General features: G+C 32.2%; 1 protein-coding gene across 1 annotated transcript in view; it reads left to right on the forward strand.

Moving 5' to 3' along the window:
• The window catches only part of LOC148607866 (carboxypeptidase D-like), a 34,141-nt gene that overhangs the window by 11,821 nt on the left and 7,555 nt on the right, over nt 1-14,765 (forward strand). The window contains exons 7-23 of the mRNA XM_088544396.1: nt 772-871; nt 1,687-1,829; nt 2,389-2,558; nt 2,835-3,217; nt 3,749-3,897; nt 5,682-5,770; nt 6,628-6,844; nt 7,544-7,652; nt 8,086-8,241; nt 8,772-8,940; nt 9,603-9,795; nt 10,223-10,358; nt 10,895-11,041; nt 11,561-11,668; nt 12,582-12,646; nt 13,236-13,556; nt 13,845-13,959. Coding sequence (XP_088400522.1) covers nt 772-871; nt 1,687-1,829; nt 2,389-2,558; nt 2,835-3,217; nt 3,749-3,897; nt 5,682-5,770; nt 6,628-6,844; nt 7,544-7,652; nt 8,086-8,241; nt 8,772-8,940; nt 9,603-9,795; nt 10,223-10,358; nt 10,895-11,041; nt 11,561-11,668; nt 12,582-12,646; nt 13,236-13,556; nt 13,845-13,959 — 2,770 coding nt within the window. The remainder of the gene's footprint in view (nt 1-771; nt 872-1,686; nt 1,830-2,388; nt 2,559-2,834; nt 3,218-3,748; nt 3,898-5,681; nt 5,771-6,627; nt 6,845-7,543; nt 7,653-8,085; nt 8,242-8,771; nt 8,941-9,602; nt 9,796-10,222; nt 10,359-10,894; nt 11,042-11,560; nt 11,669-12,581; nt 12,647-13,235; nt 13,557-13,844; nt 13,960-14,765) is intronic.

Genomic DNA, 14,765 nt, shown 5'->3' on the forward strand with positions numbered 1-14,765 from the left:
TGTAGTAGCTTTATTAACCTAAAATTAACTCTTTAAACACTTTTTATTGCTTTTCCCCTGTTGTAAACCTGTTGGTCAGAAATTTTTTGAATATCTAAATTGCCTTTTACCTTTTTTATGTTTTTTTGTTATATTACAGCGCTTTTTCTACCCTCAATTTACAGGTTTAACAATTAACGACCCTATTGCCATTGACAAAAAAGTGTCTTTTTTTCCCCAAAATTAATCATGAATTTCCAAACTGAAGCAAGCAATATGAAAGTTGTCAGTTTTTAAATCGCCCGTTGGTAGAATGAAAGTCATATTTTATTGATTAGTCTGCAAATCGTTATTGTCACAGTTTTTGGAGATCAATTTTAAGAGTGGGGAAAGACGTGTCTTTTCTTCAATTTACAACTTTTTATGGCAGCCTATTTTATTTCAGAACATCTTTCACCTTTATCTTCCGTAATTCAATGAGTTTAAACATAATTTTATGTGTTCGTTTTTTTCCCAATTGATAAAAATTGGCAGGTGCCTTATTTGGAAAAAGGTAGAAAAAGCCCTGTATTACCTACTACATGTAGCTCCCCTTTTCCTTGACATATTTAGTTTTGAAGTTGTCTATAGCCACTTTAAAACTTGTATTCTTTTATTCTAAGTATAAATTCAAGATGTTGTTGAATGAAATCTATAAAGAAAAATTTTATTTTCAGTTCAAACCAAAATATGTGGTTTGACAGACATTTGTGCAGAAGCATCAGGTACACTGTTTTTTTTTTTAATTTTCAGGCTCATTCTACCATGCATTCTGGTCATCCCTGTCCATCATCAAGTAATGAATACTTCAAGGATGGTATCACTAATGGAGCTAAATGGTATAATGTTGAAGGTATGTTATGAAGTTTTAATTTTAGAATTTCTTTTTCTTTCTTTATTATTGTGAAAATAATAGTTTGGCTTTTAATCCTGTAATTGTAAGATGTAGATCATATTATTATGGTGATCAATTATGGCCATTTGCAATTGTGCAAATCAGCTTATAGAATGTTGAATTTCGGTCAGGCGTTGGCGGGTAGAGAAAAACAACAACTATAAGTCACAGCCGTGAGATATTTGGTACGTTACTTCAGTGTTGGGTCCCATTTCCTACGATGCGATTTCAGGTCTGTCACACTTCTACTTACTGCTTACGGCAACTCAGCCATTTCTGTCTTTGACCCATTTTTTTCTTGATATTGTGATAATTAAAGCTTCAATTGCATGTCTCATTAATGTTACTGTAAAAATAGTACTTTAATTATGAAAGTTCATATTGTGAAACTTAAATATTAATTTAGAAGCTAATGAGGAATATCCTGAAGGCTTTATTAGTCTCTTCCCGTGACTTTCATGATGGGAAAGTTAGGTTTGCCCATTGTCTGTCAATCCGACCTCCTGTCTGTCAGTCTGGCAAATCAGTCTTTCTGCACTGTTTTTGTCATGCTTCACTTTGCATATATACATTTGATATTTAGAATATTGCTTTGCCACAACAAGTTGCAGATCAAGTTCGAGATTTTTTCAGGTCTCTTGATTTTTTGACATTTTTAATTAATGGGCAAATGCTCCTCCTACATCATATTTAGGATGAGGTTCTAACAGGAGGCACTTGGCCTGATGCATGTACATATAGAATAAGCTATAACATATACAATATATTTACAGGAGGTATGCAGGACTGGAACTACTTACACAGTAACTGTTTTGAGATTACCATAGAGCTTGGATGCTTTAAATACCCGTTGGCTAAAGATCTCAAATCATACTGGACAGCCAATGAATATGCTTTGTTGGTATTCATGGGACAGGTGAGAGAGAAATTGTGATGTAATCACATGTACATACACAAATCACTATTTATATAATTTAGGTTTAGGCAAAAATAGATTTGTGGTTTACATGGTTAAAATGTTGGTCATCAATTTTCTTTTAACTGTTTGTTAAAATTAAAGTGATTCTGAAATAAGATCTATTTTGTATTTCTGTATTTCCTGCCTTTCTTGCTTTAAGACATTTGTCATATAAGAATATCTTCTCTCTTTACATGTGTATCCATCGTCAGAATAAATTGGCGCTTGGTATTCTGCTTCAGCATGATAGATTTTAATCACTACTTTTGAGTTTTTCAGCCATAGATCACGTTCATTGATAGTGACAGCTTTAACTTGTATATAGGCGTAGTCCAAGGTAGCTATGCCTGTATAGACAATTATTCTAATTTTCATTCAAGCCCCTTCAAACCTTTTTTTTGTATTTTAGACATAAAAATATTCAGTACCTAGTTTTTAGATGACCAAATAAAAGATAATTTCTAGAACAATGACCTTAATCTGCCATATTCGCTCACTGCCAATGTTTGAATTCCAGGTACATAAAGGTGTTAAAGGCTTTGTTACTGATAAGGAGTCTGGAAGTCCTATAGCCAATGCAAGCATTAATGTTGCTGGCATTGACCATACAATCACTTCAGCTGCCATGGGAGATTATTGGAGACTTCTTGTTCCAGGAACATACCAAATTACTGCCTCTGCATCTGGGTAAGTTATCAATTCTTAAGTCTGAGTAAGGATTGCAGTAAAGTGGCATCCACTACAGTAAAATCTATGTATCAATCTCAAGACCCTGGCACTGTAAGTTTATCCTCCACCAGATTAAACAGGCTTTAGGAATTTGCTAATAGGTATTTGAATGTTAAAAGTAGCTTCAACTCCATTATTCTAAAACAATTATTTTGATCAATATTATTATCTATTTAATGAATCAAAAGTTCAGATTTGCTTTCATAGTACTATTCAAGTTATTTTTTATTTCAGATATACACCACAAACTATAGAAGCCGTTGTTACTATGGATGCTGCAATAAGTGTTAATTTTACCTTGGAGAAAGACACCATCATTGCATGGTCTAAAGAGAATGACTTTGATATCAAGAAAAATGTAGATGTGTCACAATATCTCAGTCATTCTGAAATGGAATCTGAACTTGAACAGCTAGCAAAAGAAAATCCTGCTGTAATGGAATATACAGTTGCAGGGAAATCCCCTAAAGGAAACTCCATTCCATTGGTGCATCTTTCAGCCAATCTGACCAATCATGAAGCAGGAAAACCACATGTGCTTTTGATCGGTGGTCTTCATGGCAATGAAACTGTCGGAGCTGAGATGTTGATGAGATTAGTCAGACACCATGTGACAGGTAAAAAAAGTATATTTTTCATTCAACCTAGTAATAATTTGTGTTTCCTTCAGTTTGATAGATAACCCTTCTATTTTAACTAATGAGAGAAGGAAATATAACTTATTACTCTCTTTATATGAACACATGATTTTTCCTTATACATGTAAAAGCAAGTTATTGAAAATAAATGGCTTTTCGTTATTGCTAATTACTTATATTCTTTATTTGGATTATTAATTTCTGTTTGTTTGAAAATTTGGAAGAAGTTTTATTTTATAACAGTGATTTTCAATGGTGCTTATTTTAGTGGTTTGTATCCTATAAAGTGAAAATTAATTTACCACAAATGATTCTACTACTTTTAAGGCAAATATGGTTGACTTTTCTAGTCTGAAGATCATGTTTTTTCTATAAAACTTAATGCATGGAAATAACTATACAAGGCACTATCTTATTGTTTTGATCTGACATCAAACTTGTGTCAGTATTCATTTTTTTAGTTCTGAATAATTTTTGCTTTATTCAATACATGTAAATGCAATGTTCTAGGGTACAAGAAAAACAACCCTGTATCATGGCAGTTGTTCAATGATGTTCATCTTCATCTTATTCCTCATTTAAATGTTGACAATATGGATACAAAAACAGATTGTACAACTGATGTTAGCTTGGATACCATGGTAACAGTCAATATATCGGTAGGTTCAAAAAATCAAAAAAAGGTAATGTGCAACCACTATGAAAACTTGACATAATTTTTTTATGGTTTGACATTTTGCTCTCAAATAAATATGCTGTATCAAATTTCCTAGATTATGAAAAGGCGATATATTCAGGGGTATCGGTTTTCACAGTTTCAAAAAATTGTTAGCATTATAGTGAAAAAAGTCAGTTTTGCATGCTTTTATGTTCACCAAGATAATTAGTACATTGCAAAAATGAATACTTTAACAGTATTTCAAGGGATAAAAATGCTAAAAACATGAAATCTTTTCAATTGTTAAGTTTGGACTGTACCAGTTACGAAATATTTAGTGTGAATACATAAAGAAAACACTATTTATATTGAGTACCTTCTTTCATTCCAAACCATTAATCAAAACTCTACAATAAATTCAGTGATTAGAGTCAGTTCTTACATCACTGTTAAAAAGTAAACACACCCAAAAGTGTAATACATGAGAAAAGTACTTAGTACTACATATGCAGGATATAATTTACATATACTGTATGATAGTTTTAAATAGTATGCCAGCTAAGAATCATGCAAAATGTTATTCATGGGTGAAAGTCTACATATTTGTATTTTTGATATTTTGTTTGAATTGCCATATGAAACAGAAATTAACATTCAGTTTTTCATATAACCCATGTTTGTAGGAGATAAAAATTATATAGAATGCATGGTAGATTTCAAAATTAATGATAACTCTGTAAATGACACTCAAATACAGTAGAATCACTTAGATCATTTTCAATGTTGATTATCTCCTAAGAGCAGGCAGATTTGAATGCAAAATTACACATTTCATTATATAGACCGATTAAGCAGCTTAATAACAAAAATAAAAAATATGTAGCTATTTTTGAGGTGTATCACTTTTTACAGAATTTGCACGATTCTTACAAAGACTACTAAAAAGTTTTTATCCCCATTTGATTATTATACACATATATAAGGAAGCCAATATTTACCAATAAATATCATAATTGTGCATAACATAAATCATATGTTTATCATTGATTATCATTTTTTGTAAAGTACATGATTTACAAATGATTAATATGTTACAAACCATTCAAGCCCCATGCAGGTCCGAGTAAAAAAAAATAGGCCTGCAGCAGCGCTAAGCTTGTCGTAAAAGGCGACTAAATAGTGCTCAGAGACCTATTCGGGGGCTAGGCAATCTGCCCACAGAGCAACTGGGTTGTGTGCCCCAGGTGATGGAATGGGGTACCCCTGGTGTGTTACATGCTGGGGTTGTCAGGCTATAATACAGAAAACCTGACTGCAAACCATAATGGTGCACTGTGTTGGGAAAGATGCCACGTTCCTCGAACGTTAAAGAACCCTGCTGTGGCATTCAATAGGAGTAGGAACCTTTGCGCTCCGCCACAGGAGGCTAAATTGCCCGATCCTACCCTTCCCTCCCTTTTTCTTGTGGCAATCTAAATTTGTCGACCCTATTATCCTTGTGTCCCATCCCTTTTTTCATTTCATCATCATCACTTCATGTTCATTTTATCATCCCTTTCATGTTTATTGCCTGAATATAGTTGAAATATTGCTGCTCGGGCATTAAACCCCAACAAACAAACAAACTAACAAAAACAAACCATTCAGCATACAGGCTATGATAATCATATGTGGTACGTTTTGCAGTTTCCACCAAATCATTTTACTAATATGGTTATGGTAACAACATGTCTATAATTCCAATACTTTACCATTCTACATGTAATAAAATCACTCTTCTAACAGGAATATGTAATGAAGATTTTGACAGATGAAATACAGAAACACAGATTTAATGTGATATTGAGTTTGGACAGTGGTGGACTCTTTATGGTGTATGTAATTTCTTTCATAGAAAAAAATTGATGAAAAAATTCTACTTAGTTAAATTAAGGGCTGTTCTAGTAAAACATATAAAATATTTGAGGGACCAGGTGGTGGGGGAGACTTCTATTCTTTGTATATGGGTGGGTGTTAAGGTCACTTGACAAAATATACAGTTTAATACAAAACATCAGTAGAACTTCTATGGGTGTCTTCTCCAGGTACCTCATATTTTTTTTTAATTGAACAGCCCTAACAGTAAAAGTAATGCGTAGGAAAAGCAGTTTATTGTATCTATAAAAGTTATTTCTTTAACTCGGCTCAATTTTTCACTTCTCTTTACTGGTGTGAGAAAATGTGTGCTGTCAAGAGAATTTTTGTTCTCGGAAGATGACTGGTTTGAATCTTATTGTAAAGTCTTCAAATCAAGTTGTTTAGCTGAATAATGTTTTGCATTTAAAAGAGTAGAACCTGTTTAAACGTTGCCAAGATGGGTACATACAAAGATAAAGGGTCATTTAAGAAACAGAATATTACTCTGCATTTGTGTCAAACTACACTCGAAATAGTTTATGATTCCATTTTAAAATGCTAGGTGGGCTCCACTTTATATTTGGAAATAGAATTATTTATGTAGGGTTTAGAAATGCTATTCAACTCTGGAAGACATATAAGTTCTATATTTACCAAACAATTAAACTTCGAAGATACGTGTAGATACAAGTATATCAAGATTTTTCATTTCAAGTTAGTTTTTTTTGTTGCACTGGAAAGTCTTTTTTTAAGAAAAAATATGATTTTAATTTGGACATATCTAGTTATACCAATTGACTCATGTATTTGCAAATAAAAGATCCCTATATTTTAGGTTACCATGGCAACAAAGTAGAGGAGGAGTAGCAGTAACTCCAGATGAAGATATCTTCCAGTTGATAACCCGGGGTTATACAGATGCTTATCCTGATATGTATAAATCAGACTCCTGTAAAACATCCAGGTCACATGGAATATTCCATGGTGCTGATTTTGGAAGTGCAGCTTCAGGAATCCTAGATAAAGTTTACAATGATTTCCATAGTTTCATGGTATGATTTAAAATAAAGGTTGTTGCTTTGTATTCAAAATATGGGCACTTGCCATTTGTTGCAATCATTCCAAGTTCACAAGACATGTAATTTTAAAGTTTGAAATGCCAAATTGGCAAAGCTGAATTTGACAGGTGACAATTGAATTCCATGAAAGAACATGGGCTACTGTTCATTGTAGTCTTTTAACTTCAAATTCAAATTCTTCTATGAAGGTTAAGATGCTCTGACAAAATAATTAAATTCAAATCTTGATTCAGCAGCATGATTTCAGTGATTTTGACAAGCCACAAATATTTATGGCCAAAAGAAATTTGTACAAGTTCAAAGTAATATTCACATTAAAGTAATCTTTATATCTTCATTAACATTTTGTATACATTTGTTGGTTCATAATGAATTTTTGAGGCTATTTTAAGAATTGATGACAATTTTTTAAAGATATATACTCAGTATTGTTAACTGCATACTTAATGAACTTTACTTTTCTACAATCGGCCTCCTTTTGTGCAGACTTAAAACCAGGATTAGTTAAATTGTATTTGGATGTTTTTTGATCAAAATATTTGCGACAGTATTATTTTCATGTTACTAGTCTTATTGGATAATAGTGAGAAAAAAAATCTTAGCTTCATACAAAAGTTCCTGGTTTACGGAATCAGAATTGTCTGTTTACACGATGTATTTATCTTATTGTAGATATCAGCCCACATCAGCTGTTGTAGGATTCCTCCAGGAGACCAACTTGGCCATGTGTGGATGGAAAATCTCCATCCCCTGATGAGCTTTATTCACAGGTCTAAACAAGGTTGGTTCATTTTCTTCCTGGGAATCTGATTAACTACTGTATTTTGACAGAAGAAATGTGATTAGCTTGGTTTAACAGCAGTCAGGGCCATCTGCAATTGACTGCTATGCAAATTCGAACCCATGTACATTATATTTACATTTGCAAGTAAAATTTAGATAACATTTGATTTTTTATATTTTTATGACGAAATACTTTTTATCAAATTTTTGCTGATATTTTGCCTGTTTATGAGGGCATTGTACAGATTTTATAAAATATTTTCCTCAAACCTTGTTTTCTTACTATCTGATGGATGGAAATTTGAATGGAGGGAGGATTTGATGAAATCATTTATTTGAGGATATTTTATGAAACCATGGCAACTTATTTTTGAAGTTGATAATTGAATTAGTGCCAATAATATTATTCAGTATTTGCAATTTTTTTTCAGGTATGTATGGAATAGTATATGATGATATAGGCAAGCCTATCAGTGATGCTGTTGTCAAACTGGATGATAAAGAGGCTATAATATCAACCAATGAGAAGGGAGAATTCCATTCAGTACTGACAGAAGGGAAACATAACCTTGAGATCTCAGCTCGAGGTCAGTATATGTAAAAATGATCAGTAAGGTTTCCTGTAGATGATGCATGCATGATAAATTATGGATAGAAACCTTTAAGAGTGTTTTGACTTGTTACTTATCCATTGACTATTAAAGGTAGAAAGGTTTGCCTGATGTCATCAAAAATAAAATTTAATTTCTACTTGTCCCCAGTGATTTTTTGAACCACTGGTTGATGATTACATCAACTTTTAGATTACCACCATTTTCACAGTTTCTTAGTTTTCTGTATTTTTAATGGGAGAAACTTATTTTCCTTTAGTCAAGTCTTTGTTTAAGTACTAATTCACTCTCAATAGTAAAATTATCATTTTAAATGCTGACAATATCTCACATTTTGAAAATCCATATTTTACTATCTTTAGTGGAGAAATGATATAAACCACTTCTAACTAAAGAAAAAGTATTATTTGTTAGGCATATTTTAAATAAAAAAGATGCAAAATCAAGTGCATGAAAGAATGAATAAATTAATACTTTGCTGAAATCTGTTTTTAATTTTATTTCAGGGTTTGAACCACAGACTCAACAGATTATCATTAAGCCATACAACACCTCAAGTATTAGTATATATCTTAACAGAGAAGTTCAGAAGACAGACTTCCACAGACCAAAACAGATGGAGGCAGCCATGAGGAACCTCACTACCAAATGTTCTGATCTCATGTCTTTAGCAAGGTATGTAATGATTGGCTAATATTGTGATGATTTTTTTTACTTTCCTGCTTTCCAAATTAAGTATAAAAATTAACTTTCCAACAACAAAAATTTAACATACAAAAGTTACAAATGTATCTTTCTCTGAACCAAACTTCACTTTCCTTGGGAAGAGGAAAAGAGAATTCTAGTCATGTATAAATTTCTGAAATAAAACAAAACAGCATTTTTATGCAATATAACTTTAAAGACTATCATCCTTACAGTTGCAATTTGCGTAATAATGTTTAACAACTGAACTGAGATACTGAAGTGTCAAAAAAGGGGAATATCCATGGACAAAACACTGCTAAAAAAGGAAAAGACAAAAGATGAAGAAACAGTCAAACAAAGAAACAAACAAAAATACACACAAAAAGAAACACCAGGAATACCACTGAAAATAAAGGATGAACTCAGATGCTGTGGAAAGAGAAGTTTATGCTTCTCACAAAATACTAGTCATGTTTAAGGAACAAGTTTCTATTTTTACTCCTTCATAAAACATTTAACTTGATATATAATGATGATAAGTACAGGTAGTAGAATTGTCTTCTGAAGTGAAAAAATTGCATTGAAAATTTCTCCATTTATGGTAAATTATTAAATATGCATATTTTAACAGGAAATTTTCTTTTGTTTAGTCTTGGAAAATCCCAACAAAACCGAGACGTTTGGATGTTGAATGTGGGTCATCATGACAACAAAGATGAGGAAGTAGCACATGTTCTTTTGTTAGCTGGTATCCATGGAAACGAAGCAGTTGGGCCAGAACTTTTGCTTCAGATTGCTGTAGACATTTGTGAAAATAATGGAGTAGATTTCATGATCTCAAAGGTAGGTCTCTGTGGTTTTATGTCCTTGGGCTGGTTTCATAAGAAGTCTCAAAATCAGATTTTCCTCAAATTCTTCCACAACTCCAATTTCAACCAATCAGATCACTTGAAATAGAAGATTTTAGGAAAACTCCTGGATTTGATGAAAATCTCAATTTGAGAATTTTTTATTAAATTGGGCCTGACTCTATAGTTACATCAGTAATGTAAGATTATCCATATTTTTGCGTGCCCGTCTTATGAATTGTTAAAAAATTTGAACCCTTCATTGTAAGGATAAAAGATTTTGAATGCAGTTAAACATAATAGAATGTACCTTGTGCTGTATAGGTATCAGTCATACAGTTTCTTGGATGTCCAACATTTTTCTATATCTTAGTTTTTTCTTCATGTCTAGATATTCATTGTATTTCTATTTTCTTGTTTAGATGTTTGATACCATGATGTTACATATTGTACCAACACTAAACCCTGATGGAGCTGAAATAGCAACGGCTGGTCAATGTTCTGGTGAACATGGGATCAATAATGGTCAAAATATTGACCTTGACAGGAATTTTCCTAGTATGTATTAGCTAGCTACTCCAGGTCAATGTGGGGTCAATAGAAGCTGAAATATTGACCTCAAGTATCCATGGCTACTTTCAATCAATTTTCTGGTCAATATATCAGTAATTATCAGAATTTTTATCTTCATAGTATCAAAGTAGATTTTAAAGGAAGGTAAAGGAAATTTAAATAAACACAAATAATGATTATGGATGATGTACAATTGTCAACATGATTAGTTAATAATTAATAGTTGTAGAAATAGAAACTGATATTATGTTACAAGAAGTCTGGAACGTTTGTATTCTGTATTTTACATCATTTCATGTAAGTGTCAAAGTAATTTGGATTGATTTATCATTTTATCACAAAATTTATCACCACGTTTTATCATTTTATCACCATATTTATTACCATGTTTTATCATTTCATCACCAAATTTATTACCATGTTTATCATTTTATCACCTAATTTATCACCATGTTTTATCATTTTATCACCAAATTTATCACCATGTTTGTGCTCATCTGTTTATAACTTTTTTATACAAGGTATGTACAGTAACACAACTGGTAATAAAGCAATAGAGACCAAACTTTTGGAGGACTGGATGAATAAGTTTCACCCTACTGTTACAGTTCTGTTGAGGGGAGGGACACAGATTATAACCCACCCGTACTACTCTAAGGGACAGACAGGTAGGTTTTACAAATATGTAACGTTCATCTTTTGAAAAGGACAGTATAATCCAAGTAAAAACGGGCATTCTGAAATGCTAGAGGCAAATTTGAAGGCACATCATGCAAGCATAAACATCTATTTAGGGAAAGTTAAGGGCAGGGTGCTAATATTGAACCCATCAAAAAGGGCAGGGGGCTTATTTTGAACCCATCAAAATAGGGTAGAGATCTAATATTGAACCCGTCGAAATAGGGTAGGGTGCTAATATTGAACCCATCAGAAAAGGGCAGGGTGCTAATATTGAACCTAGTGCCTTACCTGGAGTGCTACTTAAACCCATCAAAAAAGGGGCAGGGCTGTAGGAATACTACTAAAACTGATTTTACATGTTTTTGTGTATTAAAAAAAAAGATAACTGATAAATGTATTGGAAAAAATTGTTACTTCATTTTTAAAATACAGATATGGGTTTAATCATAAAAATATACCTATAATTTTCAATAAAAGTTGGTTACACTTTACAATCTCTGTTTTAGAAACTAAATATCTCAGAGTTGACAATGCTGCTGCAGCCCGTCTTGGATCAGTGTTTGTCAAACATCACATGACATTAAAGGCAGGACAGTATGGATGTAATGGAACTGGTAAGTCATCACACATTACTGTCAACCAACATAATATATCTCCAAGAAAGTTACATATTATATAAAAGAATCACATTGTCTGTCTGTCAGTCTGTCTGTCCTTGCCTGTCTGTCTGTCTTTCTTTTTGTCTGTCTGTCTGTCTGTCTGGCCTTGCCTGTATTTGTCTGTCAGTCTGTCTGTCTGTCTGCCCTTGCCTGTCTTTGTTTGTCTGTCTCTTTTTTGTGTTTCTGTCCTTCCCTGATCCTTGTAAATGCATATCAATTTTAAAACTTAATATTAGCAACGAGTGTTATATACAGTACATGAAGGTAGATTATTTTTTTGATTTTTGCAAAGGGAGATTATCCAATGTAAGAGTTTTTATATTTTTAGTTTTGTTTAAGATGAGTATCACTCAGTGGAGTCACACATGTTCTGTTTTTTTTTGCATTTTATTTTTAAAAGATTTTGAAGGACACAATTCATGAGAAATATTTTGAATTAACACTTTAATTTGCCATTTGTGAAAAATCTCTGTAAAGTAGTACAACTAAAACTCAAAAAGAAGAGGCCATGAAAACAGTTTTTTTATTGGTTGTTTTTATTGTTGGTTTATTGAACTTACATGTACATTCACAATATTTGAAATTTCTTATATGAATAAAAGATTACTCATGTACATATTTATATTGTGGCTAAGTTTGATACTGAGATACTATTGTTCGTAGGGTACCAATTTACGTGGTTTTGTGGGTAGACCAAACCATTAAATTTGGTTCCCAATGCAAAGGAATATCCCATTGATAAGTATACTAAAAACATCAAAGCAACAAATTCAAGAATCCATGAACTTGTGTTTCTTCCCAAATCAATGAAAATTGGTGTCCACGAATAAAAATACTTTCACAGTAACATTATGATTTGATGTTGTAGGTAAAAGTTTCCCAGGAGCTATTGTACCAGCCAATGTTGTAGAATCACATGATGGAAGCCTATTGGTAAGTGATTATATAATCAGGTAGATATACATGTACATGTCTGTATGTCTGTAAGCACTTTATCAGCAATATTATACTGAGCCATGGAAAGCTATAAATTCTCTCAGATTGTCTTTTACTTGTATTTAAGTTTATGTTAAACATATCTTAAGTACTTTCAAATTGAGTAAAAGAGTCACAGTAGACAGTTGGTCTTCTTTACAAAACATGCACTACTCTGAGATGTCTAATTAATATTATTGTGTTGAATTTCCTCAGTGAATGTTATGGTATATAATTATCTTTTTTCAAAATGTTGAAAAAAATGTTTTGGCCACAGGCCTTCTTCAGTTTCCTTTGACAGATTTATGCAGTACATGAAGCTATATAATTTTTGTATAAACACCAACTGACAAAGATATAGAGAAGGAACTGTGAAAGGAAACCAAAAGAAGGCCAGTGGCTGAAATGTTTTTTTCAAGAGGTTGAAAAAGACAATTATATATCTAAATAAAAGTTTTTTCAAAACAAAACATAGCTGAAAACAGGTGATTGCTGAGACATATTAGATTTTAATTTTTTAATTTGAAAATTTGTTAATATATTTAAGGATTATGCCTTTGACTTTATTGGGTCAGTTGCCATGGAAATATACACAGGATGTTGTGATTACCCCGATGGTCATCAATTACTGGTGGCGTGGCACCAGAATCGTCAACCTCTTCTTCACTTGATCAATGAAGCCAGTCGTGGATTCACAGTGGTTGTTCAAAGCCAGAAAGAACAGATTCCAATGCAGAATGCTACTGTTACTATAAATGGATCTTCAAGGAAGTTCACTGTTGATTCTCAAGGTCGTTTCCGTGTCTACCTTCCACCTGGTTTATACACTGTAGTGTTCCACAGCTATGGTTACCAAGATGTTACCAAGGTAAAATATATTGAGTAGAGAAAGTTTTATTTTGAATTTGAGCATGAAAAAAGTTTTAATTTATAATACATAATAAGGGAGAACATATACTTTTAAAGAAAACAGCAACGATATTGTGGATAGTTTTTCATCACATTTTTATTTTATATTCTTTAGTATATACTTATTCAGTATAACCTGTTCTTTTTAAAACTGAATAAATATTCACATATTACTCCATCAACTTCATTAGTTAATGTGATTTTAGATAAAATTGAACCCATTAGCTTTTTTTTTTACATTTTCCAGAAAATATCCATCTCTGATAAAGCTGGGAAAGAAAAGGTTGCCAGTTTTGTTATTTTCCTGGAGAAAGAAGAAAATATCTTAGGATTAGCTCCAGCCAAGGTTATGGTTGGTGTTGGTAAGTACCTTAGGTGTTAATTTGTTCCATGTTTTGTCTTGTTAGTTTGTCAGATAATTACTTTAGTTTATTTGTAAGGGTCTGGAAATGGTCAAAAATGACGGTCATTGACCGACAGATTTTGCAAATAACCAATATCCAAATTCGGACATAAAAAATTGTCAACCCGTATAAATTATAGTCTGTGTGGTTTAATTAGTGTATAAACATCCTGTCTACTAGTCTCCTAATTGTTTATTGGAAATGAATTGACAGATGTGTGTCAATTTTAGCCGATGTGCAGCCACCTGTGACTGTGATTTACCTGTAACTGATTAGTTGATTGCATAATTGAATTAATGGTACATGTGCAGCACAATTGTGTATATGAATTAATTGAAGTAACTCAGAGAATTTTTATACATTTATTACTTGATTTATTATGAAAAAGATTGACAAGTCTATTATTTTCCCGCCGATCTTTCAGAGCTAACGAAAACACATGGTACTAGAACTACGAATCAGTCATAGTTTGAAATTATTAATTTATTGATTGAATCTTTTAACACAGAAGTCAACAGACCATTTAAATCAATATACAAAATGTATTTGTGATTTTCTTTTTTTTCATCACTCCGAAGTTTTCGGCTGTTATAATATTTTGTTAAAGACAGAGAATGTGATGAAATAACACAAATTCCAACATTTATCTTAAAATAACTACATAAAAAGTTTTTTTTAAAGTTTATTTTCGATCTGAGAATGTAAAAGACTGTCACAAATGTCTGCCGAATTTTGATAAAATGACTGGCATGGGCTGTCAAAAT

The sequence above is a fragment of the Perna viridis genome, chromosome 9 (assembly GCF_037379345.1).
Source record: "Perna viridis isolate PV_CMFRI_1.1 ecotype Kerala chromosome 9, ASM3737934v1, whole genome shotgun sequence".
NCBI classification, from domain to species: domain Eukaryota; kingdom Metazoa; phylum Mollusca; class Bivalvia; order Mytilida; family Mytilidae; genus Perna; species Perna viridis.